Source organism: Rhinatrema bivittatum, chromosome 5 (assembly GCF_901001135.1).
Source record: "Rhinatrema bivittatum chromosome 5, aRhiBiv1.1, whole genome shotgun sequence".
NCBI lineage: Eukaryota > Metazoa > Chordata > Amphibia > Gymnophiona > Rhinatrematidae > Rhinatrema > Rhinatrema bivittatum.
The window spans coordinates 80,898,674-80,915,631 of NC_042619.1; the positions used below are offsets into that span (position 1 = coordinate 80,898,674).

Consider the following 16,958-nt stretch of genomic DNA (forward strand, 5'->3'; position numbering starts at 1 on the left):
CAACAGGACAGCCTCGCCAATGTTGAAAGTTCGGTGCCCTTCAGTGCAGCTCCAAGGTCCCTCAATGCCGATGGATTGGTTTTCGCCAGCTCGAAGAGGATCTCCATCTTATCAAGCCAGACCTTACATCTCTTTGAGGTCACCTTGGTGCCCTTGCCACAACTGCCAATGTCATGCGATGCCCCAGGGACACATTTATCATGTGGGGGTCTGTGACAGACATGGTCCTCGTACACCTGGGGCACCACTTAGACATGTCACAAAATAGGGACACGATCAAAATCTATGGTAGCAGCCATTGATGGCCAACAGGCACCAAGCACACCGCCACACCCAGGGAATCAACAAAGAAAATAAATATTGAAAAACCTATCTAGGATGCTAATAGGAAAGCCAGGAAGACCCTGAATCGACTGAGCAAGGCAGCAAAAAAAATTGAAAAAGTAGGCCAAAAAGTTGGTAAAGTGAGGCTCTCATCTGACCACAAGACAACAGGCTCCACAGAAGAGACTGAAGGGAGACCCCGCGTGGATATGTGGTATAGTTCTACAAACTGACATGTTTGCTGTGCCGAGCTCTATCCGAAGTCGTCACCCATGTGCAAAGACTACCATCCTACTTGTCCTCTAAGAAACCACTAGCCTGAAAGGACCTGCATTTATAACATCTTGTGTCAATGGAGAAAAGCAAAGTACGGTTATAGTCTTTTCTATTATAAATGTTTGAAGTCCTGCATATGTACCATTTTTCTAGACGTCCCAGGATCAACGGAAGAAAATATTAACATCTTAAATCAAACTTACTTATGATACTGTTGTGTTTTCTGCATGAGTTTTTCAGGTAGTCCATCCTCATCATCAAATTGTTCCATTGGCTCTACAACAACTGGGCGAGGAGTTCTGGAAAAACAATTTAATATAAATGTTATTTTCTAACCAAAACTCCTTAAGAAACAATACAAAGCAAATATGTATGTTCATTTTAGAGAGTACACAGATAGAATTGAAACTATTCTAAAGAAAGCAGAGTTACTTACCTATAACAGTTATTCTCCTAGGACAGCAAGATGTCAGTCCCCACACATGGAGCCCAGCACAGAAAGTTTATGTCAAAGTTTCTAGAAACTTTAACTGGCACACTGAGCATACCACTATCCACATGGGGTCCCCCCTCTTCAGTCTCCTAACACAGAATTACGAAAAAATAAAACAAGCTTAGGAAAAACCCAACTCCACGGAGAGGCGGGCGGGTTTCATGAGGACTAACATTCTACTGTCCTAGGAAAACATTTGCTATAGGTAAGCAACTCTGCTTTCTCGTAGGACAAGCAGGATGGTAGTCCTAGCCCGTAGCTAGGGATTCACACATGGGTGAATCCCTAGCTACAGGCTGCTCCCAAACAGAGACAAGACACCTATCCAGTGTCAACAAGCACAACACTGGTGCTGTTGCTGACAGAGGGAGATAGCCTGAACCAGAACAATGGGACCTAGGCAGGAAGAGTTGGGTTCTACAGCTGAAAGATTCCAAAGGATGGACTGGCCAAAACTGCTATCGCGTCGGCCACCCCTGTCCAGACAGTAGAGAAGCGCGAAGGGGTGGAGAGAACTCCAGGTCACAGCCTTGCAGATCTCGACCATGGGGGACCGCTCACAAGTGGGCCACCGAAATCACCATGGCTCCCAAACTACAGTCCCGCCTGAGGACCTTGTAAGACTTGAAGATTGGGCATCCAAATGGCAGATGAAATTTAATGTGGACAAGTGCGTGCAAGGTGGTGCATATAGGGAAAAATAACCATTGCTGTAGTTACACTATGTTAGGTTCCATATTAGGAGCTACCACCCAGGAAAAAGATCTAGGCATCATAGTGGATAATACTTTAAAATCATCGGCTCAGTGTGCTGCAGCAGTCAAAAAAGCAAATAGAATGTTAGGAATTATTAGGAAGGGAATGGTTAATAGAGCGGAAAATGTCATAATGTCTCTATATCGCTCCATGGTGATGCCACACCTTGAATACTGTGTACAATTCTGGTCGCCGCATCTCAAAAAAGATATAGCTGTGATGGAAAAGGTACAGAGAAGGGCAACCAAAATGATAAAGGGGATGGAACAGCTTCCCTATGAGGAAAGGCTGAGGAGGTTAGGGCTGTTCAGCTTGGAGAAGAGACGGCTGAGGGGGGATATGATAGAGGTCTTTAAGATCATGAGAGGTCTTGAACAAGTAGATGTGACTTATTTTCACTTTCGAATAATAGAAGGACTAGGGGGCATTCCATGAAGTTAGCAAGTAGCACATTTAAGACTAATCTGAGAAAATTCTTTTTCACTCAACGCACAATAAAGCTCTGGAATATGTTGCCAGAGGATGTGGTTAGTGCAGTTAGTGTAGCTGGGTTCAAAAAAGGTTTGGATAAGTTCTTGGAGGAGAAGTCCATTAATGGCTATTAATCAATTTTACTTACGGAATAGCCACTGCTATTAATTGCATCAGTAGCATGGGATCTTCTTAGTGTTTGGGTAATTGCCAGGTTCTTGTGGCCTGGTTTTGGCCTCTGTTGGAAACAGGATGCTGGGCTTGATGGACCCTTGGTCTGACCCAGCATGGCAATTTCTTATGTTCTTATGAGCATAGCAGAAGGAGATGCAATCCGCCAACCAGTTGGACAGAGTCTGCTTAGTAATAGCAACTCCCAATCTAATCCGGTCTAAAGAGATGAAGACTTGCATGGACTGCCTATGGCCTGCTGTCTGCTTCAGGTGGAAGAATAAGGCTCTCTTGCAGTCCAAACTGTGCAGAGCCCACGCGCCCTGATGCGAATGATGCTTGGGGGAAAAGGTGGGCAGGATGACTGACTGATTAAGATGGAAATCCATCACCACCTTAAGCAGGAACTTAGGGTACATGCACAAAATCACCCTATCACAAAAGAAGTTTGTATAGGGTGGATACATCACCAAGGCCTGAAGCTCACTGACTCTGCGTGCTTAAGTGACTGCCACCAAAAACGTGACCATCCAGGTCAGGTACCTGAGGTCACAGGAGAGCAGTGGCTCAAAAGGAGTGCTCATGAGCTGAGCCACCACTACATAGAGGTCTCACAACACAGCGAGAGGTCACAGGTGGGGGTGGGGGGGGCTTCAAATGAAGCAGACTCCACATGAAGCGTCCCACCAGGGGTTGCACAGAGATGAGCACACCATCCACACCCTGGTGGAAGGTACCATCAGCTCTCAGGTGTACCCTAACAGAGTTGATTTTGAAACCAGCATCCAAGAGGTGCAGGAGGTATTCAAGAGATTTCCGTGTGGAGCAGGAGAATGGATCCAAGCCATGGCTCTTACACCACACAGAAAACCTCCTCCATTTCAAGCCATAAGATTTAGTAGAGGAAGGCTTCCTGGAAACCAGCAGGACACCTCAGATAGGTCAAAGGGCTACAGAACTAACCTCTCAACATCCAGGATATCAGGGACAAGACCTGCCGCAATCCTGCATGAGGTCTGGGAAAGTCCCCAGTCTGATCGGTTCCCGGAGGAGCGGGAACCAGATCTGTCCCTGCCAGCGAGGGGCTATGAGAATCACAGTCCTCCCATCCTGTTGAAGCTTCAGGAGAGACTTTGTCACCAGAGGAATAGGAGGATATACATACAGAAGATCCTTGCCCCAGTGGTGGACCAAAGGTGTCAGAAGTTGGTTTGCCATCTGCAGGGAGAACTGATCCACCTTCCCAGTTGCAGGGGAATGCAAACAGATCCACGTCCAGGGTTCCCCAGAGATGGAAGATCTGATCCGCCTCTGCCTGCTTTAGGGACCATTCCTGGGGCTAGAACATGCAACTCAGCCTGTCCACCACCACATTCTCCGTCATGGTCAGATACATGGCTCGGAGCACCATACCCTGGGGACAGAGGACATGCCCAAATCTGCAGCTCCTCCTAGTACAGGGGGAACGACCTCACGCCTCCCTGCTTGTTGATATACCACATCACCACTTGGTTGTCGGTCTGGATCACGACTGCCCCTGCCCTGTTGGCTAGCCTCTCTCTTAACACCCAAAGGGCATACCTGATCACGGAGAGCTCCAGGAAGTTGATTCGACACTGAGCTTCCTGGGCAGACCATAGGTTCTGGGTGCGGAGCCCTTCTACATGGACATCCCACCCCAGATTAGAGACATCCATGGTGAATACAATTTGGGCAAGGGAATTTTGAAAGGGTACCCCCTGCTCCAAATTGGAAAGACTCCCCCCACCAAGACAAGGAGTTCTGGAGAAGCTGAGTAATGCAGATGTGCACATGTAGGTATTGGGTGGCCTGCTGCTACTGGGATCACAAGGTCCACTGAGCTCTGCGCATATGTAAGCGAGCGAAGGGAGTAACATGGATGGTTGCAGTCAAGTGTCCCAGGAGTCACAACATGTGACGAGCCAAAGTCTGCCGGCTGCATTGGACCACTCCCGCCATGGCACCAGCGCATGAGCGCTTGATCGCGTGGAAGAAAAGCTCTGGTTCGAGCAGTGTCAAACAGAGAACTAATGAAGCCCAAATGAGGCGACGGGTTGAAATGGGACTTCAGGTAGGTGATGATAAACCCCAGGGAGTCCAACACCTGAATGGTCAAGCACAGAGATCATACTGCTCCCGCCTGGGTAGCGCTCAACTAGCCAATCACCCAGGTAGAGAAACACCTGCACTCTCAGCCTGCAGAGGTGCGCACCCACCACGGCCAGACACTTGCTAAAGACGTGTGGGACGGAGGCCAGTCCAAAACGGAAACACCCTGCACTGGAATTGTCGCCTGCCCAGCACAAACTTTAGACACTTCCTGTGACCGTGGAAGATCTCAATGTGAGTGCATGCATCTTTTAGATCAAGGGAGCATAGCCAGTCCCCTCTTTGCAGGAGGAGAATCAAGGTACGCAGAGAGACCACCTTTAACTTCTCTCTTAAAAATTTGTTCAAAGCTCTCAGGTCTAGAATAGGATGGAGTCACCCAGGTCTCTTTGGAATCAGGAAATATCTGGAGTAAAACCCCCGCTGCTTCAGTGGAATGGGCTCGACGGAGCTCCTCCAAAAGCATGTCCTGATGCATTGTTGGACCCCAGGAGGGACACCCAGAAGGTTCAGCCTGTATCCCCGACGAATGATGGACAGATCCCACTGGTCCAAGCTCACGCTGTGTGAATGATCCGCAAAGAACCATAGCCAGCCTCCAACAGGAGGGTCTTGCATCAAAGGTATGGGTGGCTGGCTTATGCTCCCTTGCACAGACAAAACCCCATAGCTGAGATTTAGGGGCCCGTTGCTGCCTGGGGCGGCCCCTAGAGCTCACCCACTGTGATCAGATGCAAGAAACAGGAGAATATTTCCTCTGGTGATAAAAGGACCTCCTTGGACCCTGTTGGGAGAACCTCTTGGCAGAGGACAGCGGGTCTGACGTACTGGCCGAGATATGCTGGAGGGTCTTCATGATGATTAACTGAGCCACCGCATCTTTCACCTTGTCAAAGAGATTCCCGCCGGTACACATCAGATCCGCACACCTCTCCTGCACTGCTGGGCAGGGATCAGAGGCCTGGAGCCAGGCCATCCTGCAGGCACCAATGCCCACGGCCACCACCCTTGCCGCCATCTCGAAGAAATCATAGGTAGAAGGCAACTCATGTTTGCCACATTCAAGAGCCTGCCAGATGACGGTCAAGAAAGTGTCCTGCTGCTGTTGGGGCAGGCACTAGGTCATGTCCTGAAACTGTTTCCAGAGGTTACGAGAATACAGCATATATAGCTGGTAGGAGGCAATATGGGCAATCTGCTGGAGCCCTGAAAAACCTTCCGTCCCAGCACATCCAACACCGTGTTCCTGCCCCAGAGGAGCAGAGGCATGGGTGCGAGAACACTTGGCCCTCAAGGGCGGACTCCACCACAATCGTCTGGTGTGGGAGTTGACACTTCTCGAAACCCATAGAGTGCTGGACCAAGTACACCCTATTGGCTTCCTTATTGACCGGAGACATGGAAATGGGGTGTTCCCAAATTCTAAGGAACAACTCATTGAATATCTCATGGACAGAAACAGCCACCACCTCCTTTGGGCATCCACAAATTGGAAGACCTCCAGCATCTTGTGTCTGGCATCCTCTTCCGTCTGAAGTTGAAATGGAATGGCTTCTGCCATGGCCCGCACGAAATCAGCAAAAGTCAAGTCCTCAGGTGGGGACTGGCGCCGTTGCTCCAGAGGAGACATGTCTAAGGGCAGGCCACTGGAGTCAACAGAGGAAGACTCTGAGCTGTCATTCCCCCAAAGGTCATAAAGGGGCATCATCATCACTAAGATCGCCTGGAGACTCAAGTGGTGGGGCCCTTCCCAGGTCCTGCTGCCTGGGCACTGAGGACCCCAAAGGAACCGGAAGAGGCAATACTGACCGCGGAACCAAAGGCATCGGCAGTACCTCCGGCAACAGACTGCATCAAACGAAGAACTTACCATGCCGTGAGACTAACTAAAGTCAGGAAGAAGTTGAAGAGGGACCCGGTGCAGGAAAAGTCGACCGTGGAATGTAGTTTTCCAAAAGAAAAAAACAGAAGCTCCACAACCGAGAGATGACAGCTCTGCAGAAAAGAACAGAATGAAGGAGGACCCCGTGTGGACGCATGGATAGTGGCATGCTCAGTGGGCCAGTCAAAGTTTCTAGAAACTTTGATGTAAGTTTTCCATGCCGGGTTCTATCCAATCTCACCCATATCTGAGGACTACCATCCTGTTTGTTGTCCTAGGAAAAAAGAAATCACAGAACATACAAATAAACATGGTTTAATGGGACTGAGCCAGCATGGATTTCCCCAAGGCAAATCTTGCCTCACATTCATACCTGCCACATTCTTTTGAAGGGGTTAATAAACATGTGGATACAGATTAGCCAGTACATTTTGTGTATTTGGATTTTAAGAGGGCATATGACAAAGTCCATGAGAGACTCCTGAGAAAATTAAAAAGTCATGGGATAGGAGGCAATGTGCTTTTGAGGATTGCTAATGAATTAAAAGATAGGAAAAAAAGTAGAATTAAATGGTGAGTTTGTAGTATGCTAAAGCTCTTTTACAATCTAGTGTGTGCAGTAGATTTTCCCTATCATTTGCATGAGGTTTAATAAGGAAAAAGGTGGGTAATTCCATGGTCTGATTGTGGTGGAATTGGGAAACCACTTTTGGTAGGAAGGATGGGTGAGTTCGGAGAACTACCTTTTGGTGATGAAATTGTAAATATGGAGAATAATGGACCAAGACCTGCAATTCTCTAACTCTTCGTGCTGATGTTACTGCAACCAAGAATACCGCTTTCCATGTGAGGTATTTAATATGTGCCGAGTCCATGGGTTCAAATGGGGAAAGCATGAGCTGTTCCAGAACTATGTTGAGGTTCCATGGAACTGGAGGTTTAGAAATCGGAGGACAAATGTGTGTGAGCCCCTTAATGAAGCGAGATAGTAAGGGGTGATTGGATATAGGAATATTGTTAACTGATCTATGATATGCCCCTATGGCACTGAGATGAACTCTGATGGATAATGTTGCTAGACCAGCTGTATATAAATGTATGAAGATAATCAATGAGCAACTCAGGTGAGTAGTCCAATGGTGGTACACCTTTGGAAGTGCACCAAAAAAAAAAAAAAAAAAAAAACCAACAAGAGCTGTACAACATAGTCTAGGTAAAACAAATAAGCATGGGTGTAGCTTGCTTATCGCGGCGGTTACTGCCCCGACTACCCCTAACTAATCAAGCTAGATATTTCACTTGCATGCAGCTCCATCACTGCTCTCTACATTAATGGTGGGGGTGGAAGGGGAATAGAACAAGGAGCTAAGAGTAACAGATAAGAATGAGAGAAAAAATGTGTGAGGCTTGCTGGGCAGACTGGATGGGCCATTCGGTCTTCTTCTGCCGTCATTTCTATGTTTCTATGTTTCTATGTTGGGCTATTTCTGTATTGAGTGCCCATTTGTGAGGATGAAAGATGCGGCTTAGCTTGTCCGCTCTTGTGTTTGCAACTCCTGGTAGGTAAGTTGCCTGGAGATGTATGCAATTTTGGTGAGCATGCTCAAAGATTGTCAAGGTCTCCTTGCAAAGGGACCATGAACCGGATCCTCCTTGTTTGTTGATGTAAAACATCACAACTTGGTTGTCCGTGTAGATCATGACCCTGCGTCCTTTCAGTTGGTCTTGGAACACTCGTAATGCATTGCGAATCGCTCTGAGTTCCAATAAATTTATTTGCAGATTCTGTTCAGAGATTGTCCATAACCCTTGTGTTTCGTAAATCTCGAAGTGTGCACCCCAGCCCTTGCGAGACGCATCTGTGTTTAAGACTGCATTGTGAGGAGGGGAACTGAACAATGCTCCCTTGGATAGGGTGGCGTTTAGGAGCCACCATGTTAAATCTGTCCTCATTTCGGCGGTCAATGATAACTTCTGTGTCAATGGTTGCAAGTGCTGTTTCCATTGACATTTCAAGCCCCATTGCAGGCGTCTCATTTGTAGCCTGGTGTTGGGAACCATGAAATTCGCTGCTGCCATGTGGCCGAGGACTACTAAAACCTGTCTCGCTGAAGGTCTCTGAGTATGGTTCAAGGTATGTAACAGAAGACGGAATTGTGATATTCTGTCGCTTGGTAGGTATGCCCTGTTGCGTGTAGTGTCCAGGCATGCTCCTATGAACTGTAACTTGTGTTGGTTGTAGGTGTGATTTCTGAAAATTGACCACCAATCCTAATTCTTGCAAGCATTGTATCAGTCGACGGAGGTGCTAGAGTAAGATGTTTGGAGTTGGGCCGATTATGAGCCAATCGTCCAGATATGGAAAGATGGTTATACCTTGTTGTCTGAGATGAGCCACCACACCACTACCATGCATTTGGTTAATACCCTGGGTGCAGCAGATAGTCCAAAGGGGAGAACTTTGTACTGGTAGTGTTGACGCCTGTAGCAAAAGCATAGGTAACGCCACGAGGATGAATGGATTGGAATGTGTGTGTAAGCGTCCTTCAGGTCGATGGAATACATCCAATCGTTGGTTTGGATCAGAGGAAGGATTGATTTCAACGATACCATTTTGAATTTCTCTTTGGTGAGAAATTTGTTCAATTCCCTTAGGTCTAGGATGGGGCGAAGGCCACCTGATTTCTTGGGTATGAGGAAGTATGGGGAATAAAATCCTGATTGGGTCCCTGGGTAAATTTGTCGAATTGCTTGTTTGCGAAGCAATGCAATTTCCTCCCCCAGTTGTGGTTGAAAGTTGTGAATCTTGAAAGTGGAAAGATGAGGTAATATGGGTTTTGTGACAAATTGGAGTTGGTAGCCGTGACATACAATCTCCAAAACCCATTGATCGGATGTTATCCTCTCCCAAGCTGTCAGGCAGGATTGAATCCTGCCGGGTGGTGCTTGATGTGGTGGTGGCTGGGTAACTAAAAAGATGAAGTCTCTTTCACTGCAGTAGCTGGTTGTTGTGCCTGCTGCCTCTGATTATGTGGTTTACCTCTACGTAGGTTTGAGATATTCTGTTTTGAAGCAGGACGCTGGTACGCAGGGTAAGTCTGTGTACGAAAGGACTAGTAAGATCTGTAGGGTCTCCTGACATAGGATTGCCTACAAGCAGATCCAATATAACAACGTGTGGTCGAATAGTTAGGATGTGATGTTAATGATTGTACTGCTAGAGCTTCCTCCTTTAGTTTACCCACTGTGTCCTGAAAATGTTCTCCGAGCAGGTTATCTCCTGTACACAGGAGGTTCGTTAGTTTCTCATGTAAATCTTCACGTATGGAACTTGAGTGTAACCATGCTAGTCTGCGGGCTGCTATGGCTGTTGCTGATGCCCTAGACTATGTTTCATAGGCTTCATAGATTGACCTCAAAAAGTGAGGAGAACACTCTTCCATGTCATGAAGAGGCGGAGGTATCTGATCCGCAGTGGAGGAAAGCATACCCTTTATAGCTTGTATGCACTCATACAGGTTGTTTTATAGTAGGTATTGTACCATGTAGAATTGATGGTGCATAATCCGGGCGTTCAACATTGAGTTATGGTATATTTTCCTTCCAAACTCATCCAAATATTTGTTGTCTTTGCCTGGTGGGTATGAGGAATGTGACTGTTTTCTTAAATCTTTGCATCGCCGACTCTACTACAATTGAAGCATGAAGTAATTGTGGTACAGAAAACGGAGATGTTTTCCTCATACGGAATTTTGTGTCAGTTTTCCTGGAAACTGCTGCAATTGTGTAAGGTGTTTCCCAGGATTTCTGTAAGACTGAATGCAGGAGCTCTTGTGGTGGAAGAGATGTTGGTTCCCCTGGAGTGTCAAAAATATTTAGGAGACCAAGGGTTTCTGACCTAGGGTCTCTGTCTCTTTTTGGACCTCTAGATGCAGTATTGTACCCAATTTTTCCAGAAATTTTGGGTATGTAAGGTCATCTGGAGGGGAATACGTCTCCTGAGGTTGTTCCTGTGGATCTGATGGGAATCCTGTAGATTATGATGGGGATGTTTGCGGTGAAGGAGAATCAAATGATGTATCCTGTTTATAATTTGGTGAGGCTGTTCGGTTTGCTATAGGAAATGTCTGAGGCTCCGACGGTTCCCTATTAGTCTGTGGCTTATGTCCCGGAGAACTGTCAGCAGCAATATTAGTCATTTTGAATGATGACTGAAGAGTTTCATAAAAACCTGCTAAGGATTGGGACAATTGATAAAATGCCTCTTTTGTAAAAGGGGGCATTACTGTGCGACCATCTGGTTCTTGTGACCCACCTGCTTTAGGGTGTGCATTGGTGTGTTCTGAGGAAACGTAGTGTATATTTTATGGTCCTTCTGTTTCTCATCACATGTGATGTCCCTCAAATCCTCTGAAGCTGTAGAAGCGGTAGAGGAAGCAACTTGTATTACCTCTCTGTGAGAGAAGGTATTTGAAGTTGGTATATAAGATGATTTTGAAGTGGAAGGGCTTACTTCCCATGTAGCACTCCTCTTTGCAGACTTTTTGTGGTGGGAGTGTCGTGAGTCCTTATGATAATAGTGGGACGACACGTCTGTATGACTTTTCCGTGAAGACGGTGATAGTTTTCTATGTTTTATTATAAACTCTGTCGAATTATCTCTCGAAGAAAGGGAAGTACCCGAACGAGGTGAGGTTATTGATGGAGAGGCTGAAGAAGACCTGTGCAAAGTTGCATGTCTTCGTTTCAATTCATTTTGTAATTCATGAGATAGGTGCTCATGTGTCTTATGTGCAGAGTTGGATTTATGCGCAGATTTAGACTTGTGCGCATATCTTCCTGTTTCTGTACGCGCAAGAGTGATCTGCGCTCAAGCCTTCGGCGCCGTGCGCGCAGAAGCCTTTGGCGCCATGCGCATAGAAATGATGTGCGCCGATACTTCTTCAGGCGCTGAAGTGATATGCGCCGATCCTTTTGTGTGCACAGAAGGTGCAGAAGGTTTAGGCGCCGATGTGTCCTGCGCCAGCGATTCTGGCTCTTTGGATTTCTGGAAATCCAATGGCCTTTGTCGGCTTGCCACCTGCTTACCTCCAAGATTGGAGCATTGAGGATCCCACAATGACCACCTCTTTTTTGAGGGAGCCGATAAAATCGCAGGGCCAGGTGACGAATGAGCCTCCGATGGCTCCGTTGAGGCAAAAAGTTCCTGAAGCCAGTAGGCCCTTTTTTTCAATGCTCTGGGTGACTTCCTTGAGCAAAATTCACAATCTTCCTGACTGTGATCTGGGACTAGGCATCGGTAACATCGGTCATGGCCATCCGTGACCGACATTACCTTGCCGCAATTACAGGGTTTAAATCCCGATTTTGACATGTTTGTTCTATTAATGCTGAGGAGAATAGCTCCGCGTGCGATCCCGCGCGCGGAAAGAACAGACTGAGGAGATTCCGTTACTTTCCTGCGCGGGAACACACACGCAGCCGCAGAGAGCAAAGCTCTATCTCTGCTTTGACAAGCTCCGCCTCCCGGACCTGATTGACAGATCCCATGACAGCATGGCTAATTCAGCCCTGCTATCGACGGGAAAAGTAGAACATTGAACACTTGTATAGAAATGAGGAAAAAGGGAGTAAAAGTGGAACATCAGAAAGATATGTAAAATAATGGTCACAGCATGAGAAATAAAGTCCCGGATCTAGAGGCAATCATGGAAGAAGCTGACTTAGATTGGAAAAATTGTTTACCTGATAATTTCGTTTTCCTTAATGTAGAAAGATGGACTCAAGACCAATGGGTTATGTGCTCCCCTGCTAGCAGATGGAGACTGAGTCAGGTGTCAAAGCTGACATCACCCTAGATATACCCTGCAGTGACCTCAGCCATTCCGTATTCTCTTCAAAAGCCATTGTGGACAAACTACTGAAAAGCTTGAATACAGATTAAAAGCTTGATTAAAAACTGTGACCAGATGGACCACTAGGGGGCGTTGAAGGGAGAGGATGTGATTTCTTCTTCCTCGGCCCTAGGCCTATTGAATCGGACCCCATCCACCCCCCGATTGAAGTCAGATTAGGGGATATTTTAGGATCTGGAGGCCACTGCACCTGTGCTTTGTGGTGGTGGGCATGTCATCTTGTGTGGTCCGCAAGGAAAAGGAAAAAGGGAAGGACCGTCCAAAGCCTGCTGCATCTCCAGGCATGGCCGCAGTGAGTGATTGTCACAGCCCCCCTGCAACACCCATCACAGACATTAAGTGCGCGATATTAGAGGTTTTGGGACCAGAGCTTCAGAATCTTTCAGCTAAAATCACTGAGCTCTCGGCAAATTTAGGGAAATTTGAAAGCAGGTTTGGAGAGATAGAGGCCCGGGTCTCAGAGACACAAGATGGCCTCAGCACAGTACAATCTGAGATCAGTGTGCTGCAGAAAACCGTAGCAAAACAAACAGCCCGCATTGAAGATCTGGAAAATAGGTCTTGCAGATCAAACCTGCGTTTTATTGGGCTGCCAGAAACTATTGATGATCAACAATTAGCGTCGAAGCTAGAGGCCTGGCTGGAAAAGGACCTGGCCATCACCCGCACACATGGAAAGCTGCGCATTGAGAGGGGCTCACCGTCTGGGACCTCGTAATTCCAGTGCCCCTAGGCCCCGAGTGGTGGTGGCGAAGATTTTTAATTATGCTCATAAGCAAGAGATATTACAAGCGGCCCGGAGTAAAAAAGAGCTTACCTTTGAAAACAACAGGATCCTGATCTTCCAGGATTTCTCGGCGGCGGTCTCGGCACAGCGGCGACTTATGGCCCCGATCTGTACTCAGCTGATTGAGCAGGGGCTGCGGGCCACGCTAGTTTTCCCGGCGAAGTTGCGAGTGGTGTTGCCGACGGGAGTGAAGTGGATTGACTCGATTGAGGAATCTCGGCGGCTGCAGACTGACAGAGAAATGCTGCAGGGGAGTGCTGTTACCGGCATGCAGCAAGCTTAATGAGGCCGGCCACGTGGGAGTCACATGGGAGCCTCTCATTGAATTCCCTCATGGTGCGGACGGCTTTAAAGCCCCAAGACTGTGATTGTGGAGGCGGTGTTTTTATTTTTTATTTTTTCTACATGCGGCCGGCCCGGTGTCAGTCTCCTGGGGGCCTGTCATTGCATCCCCTTATGGCGTGGACAGCTTAAAATATCTTGGGCAGTGGTGGTGAAACCGGCGTTTTGTTTTTTTTTTGTTGTGGTTTTTTTTTCTTTTTCTTCTTTTTGACAATTTTGGCGGAGAGCGCCCGGACACAGTGAAAATGGCCTCAGCGGACATTTGGGCCCCGGGTCTCGGCCGCGCTGGTTTGGCGTGCTGCCCACCTAACGGAGGAGATCGGTGCAGAGAGAAGAGGAAGAAAGCAAAGCTAATTTTGGACAAGTGAATGGTTTTCTTCGTTCTTCTTCTTGTTTAACTGTATGGTAATGTTCTGTTTATTCCCGCATGGAATTTGGGGCCTGGCGGGGTGCCTTAGTGCCTTTATGCAGACTAAACAATATGCCTCCTGGGGTTTTTCTTTAATTCAGTATGCTGTTGTATTAATTGAGGGTTCAATGCAGAATATCTACCCTGAACTTGTAGCATAATGAGGCTGGTACAGTGGGAAAGAGCTCTGTGATTTACTAAAGCTGTGGGGAGGGGTGGGAATATAGATAGTAGTGATCTGGCACGAGCATTACTAATTTTAGCTGGGGTCAGGTAATCATATGTCTGGGTGGGACTGTAGTGCTCTGCCAAGTTTGGGTCCTGGGTCCTTAAATGGAAGGGAGTAACTTCTATGAGTTTATACAATTGAATATAGAGGAGGGAGGGGGGCCTGGGCCGGGGGACAGGGGTGGATGGGGTCCGAAGGTGGGGTAGGAGGTATATATATAAGGGCAAGTAATCTCGATCCCTTTGTTAGGATCAATGTTTCTGGATGGGTTGGGAGGGGGGGGAAGGGAAGGGGAGGGGGGTAGGGTTGGGAATTTCTCAAGGAGTACTTGTTCTTTACATATTAAATGTAATAAGGTGTGCAGTGATCGGATCGTGGGGGTGGAGGGGAGGTCCTTGGTGCACAGTGGGAGATCCCGGCTGGGAGGATCTTCGCTGCAGGAAGAGGTTAATGGGTTTTATTGCAAAACTCTGTATCACATTCCATCTCTAATTCTAGTACCAATGTGATTACATGGAATATCTGTGGAATTCACTCACCTATCAAACGAACAAAAATCCTGTCCCTGTTGAAACGGCAGAAAGTAGAGATGTGAATCGGAACCAGAATCGGATCCGATATCAGTTCCGATTCACATCTCTAGCGGAAAGCTCATATAGCATTCCTGCAAGAAACACATTTGACTGATATGGAACATTTAAAATTGGGATGCCTAGGGGGGAGTATCATACACTGCATCTGGCACTACAAAATTGGCTGGTGTGGCAATTCTACTTCAGCGTAATCTGCCCTTCACTCTAGTTAAGGAAATAAAAGACCCGATGGGGAGATATCTCGTTCTGATTGCTGAACTCTTCCACACTAAAGTAGTCCTTTGTAATGTATATGCCCCTAATACATATTCTCCTAGTTTCTATAAAGAGATACACCGACATCTGCTCCCCTATTTGGGGGACTTTATGATTGTAGGTGGTGATTTTAATGCGATTTGTGATCCTGCTTTAGATAAATCTCCTCCTGCCCCTTTGTCTTCAGGATACGGGCGAGGCCCGAGTTTCTTAGAAAAGACATTACAGTTGATGGAGGTGTGGAGAGTCCTTCACCCTGGTGAAAAAGACTTTACCCATGTCTCAAGAGCACACGGAACCTTGTCTCGGCTTGACTACTTTTTAACCAGTATCCAGGGTTTCGCGCAGATTAGGGCGGTCGAGATTGCGGATATAGTGATCTCTGATCACGCCCCAGTAAGATTAGAGGTAAATTTTAATTCGGGCTTACCTAATTCCTTCTTGTGGAAATTCCCTTACTACTTGGCCACGGATGAAAAGTTCAAGCAGTATCTCTATAAGTGTTGGGCAAATTATGAGGATTCTAATAGACAACACATGTCCAACCCGACACTCTATTGGTATGCCGCGAAAGCTGTACTTCGGGGTGATATTCTATCATATATGTCACATAGAAAAAAAGCAATGAATCAGAAGCTTTTGCGGTTAACTTCCCAGCTTACACAGGCACGAGCACGACTAGCGCGAAGTAACACTAAAGAGGCTAGAACTTATTACCAGACTATACAAGGGGAGGTAAATGCGTTAATACATCAGCGAACTCGTAAAAGTGTCCTTTATTATCAATGTAGGTTATTTCAGCACAGTAACAAATCTGGTAAGCTTTTGGCAAATATGGTGAAATCAGCCCGGGGTTCACGTTATATTCCTACTATGCGTTCCTCCTCTGGCCGAGTATTGACAGATCATAAGGAAATCCTCCAATGTTTCCGTGAATATTACAGCTCCCTGTATACTGCTGAAGGCTGGAACCTTGATGCCTGCGAGCAATTCTGTTCTAAGTTTCAATTACCGCAGCTCACAGTGGAGCAAAGAGATTATTTGAATAAGCCAATCTCGGTGGAGGAGGTTCGTTTGGCCATTCGTGGTGCGAAAAGATTTAAAGCCCCGGGTCCCGATGGTTACGGTGCAGAGTTTTACCAATGTTTGGTGGATCAAGTAACCGCTCCATTGTTGCAGGCCTTCTCTTCAATGCTAGTGTCAGGCTCATTTCCTGAACATTCAAACCGTGCACATATTACTCTCATTCCGAAACCAGGGAAAGACCCTCTATTACCAGACTCGTATCGGCCTATTTCTCTTTTAAATTTTGATCACAAGCTTTTAGCTAAATTAATGGCAGACCGGCTGGCGGAGGTGCTTCCTCATTTGGTTGGAGTGGATCAAGTGGGGTTTATCAGGAAATGTTATGCTCTAATAGCTATTTGGAAAGTTTTAGCAGCTATGACCATGTCTCAGCAGTTGGAGGTCCCATTCCTGGCTATTGGTTTTGACGCCGAGAAGGCCTTTGACAGGGTCGAGTGGTCGTATTTGTTCCACATACTTCAGAGGATGGGGTTTGAAGGCCTGTTCTTAAGTGTGATTCGTCTTCTTTATTCCAATCCGGAAGCGATTATACTCGCTAATGGTTCACATTCTGAAGCCTTCTCTATTTCTCGTGGTACGCGACAAGGTTGTCCGCTCTCCCCCCTATTATTTATCCTACACTTGGAGCCTTTGCTCTTAGCGATACAACTAAGGAAATACGGGGTGTTAGGTTTTGTTCCACTCTATTTAAATTCGCGGCGTTTGCGGATGATATCTTGATCTTCCTTATAGATCCGGTTTCTTCTTTACGATGTCTTTTACCGCTGATCTGGGCGTTTGGGTCGTTTTCAGGTTTACGTCTTAATCTGGGGAAATCAAAGGCCCTAGCTTGTCCGGTA

The 16,958-nt window shown here is 46.9% G+C and overlaps 1 protein-coding gene across 7 annotated transcripts in view; it reads right to left on the reverse strand.

The window, feature by feature from the left end:
• Nucleotides 1–16,958, reverse strand: part of PSPC1 (paraspeckle component 1) — a 465,349-nt gene that overhangs the window by 388,344 nt on the left and 60,047 nt on the right. For all 7 annotated transcript variants that reach the window (XR_003856885.1, XM_029602504.1, XM_029602500.1 and 4 more), the window contains exon 3: nucleotides 804–899. Coding sequence is in view for 6 of the 7 variants with exons in the window: in XM_029602504.1 (XP_029458364.1) it covers nucleotides 804–899 (96 nt within the window). In the remaining variant the exon portion in view is untranslated. The remainder of the gene's footprint in view (nucleotides 1–803; nucleotides 900–16,958) is intronic.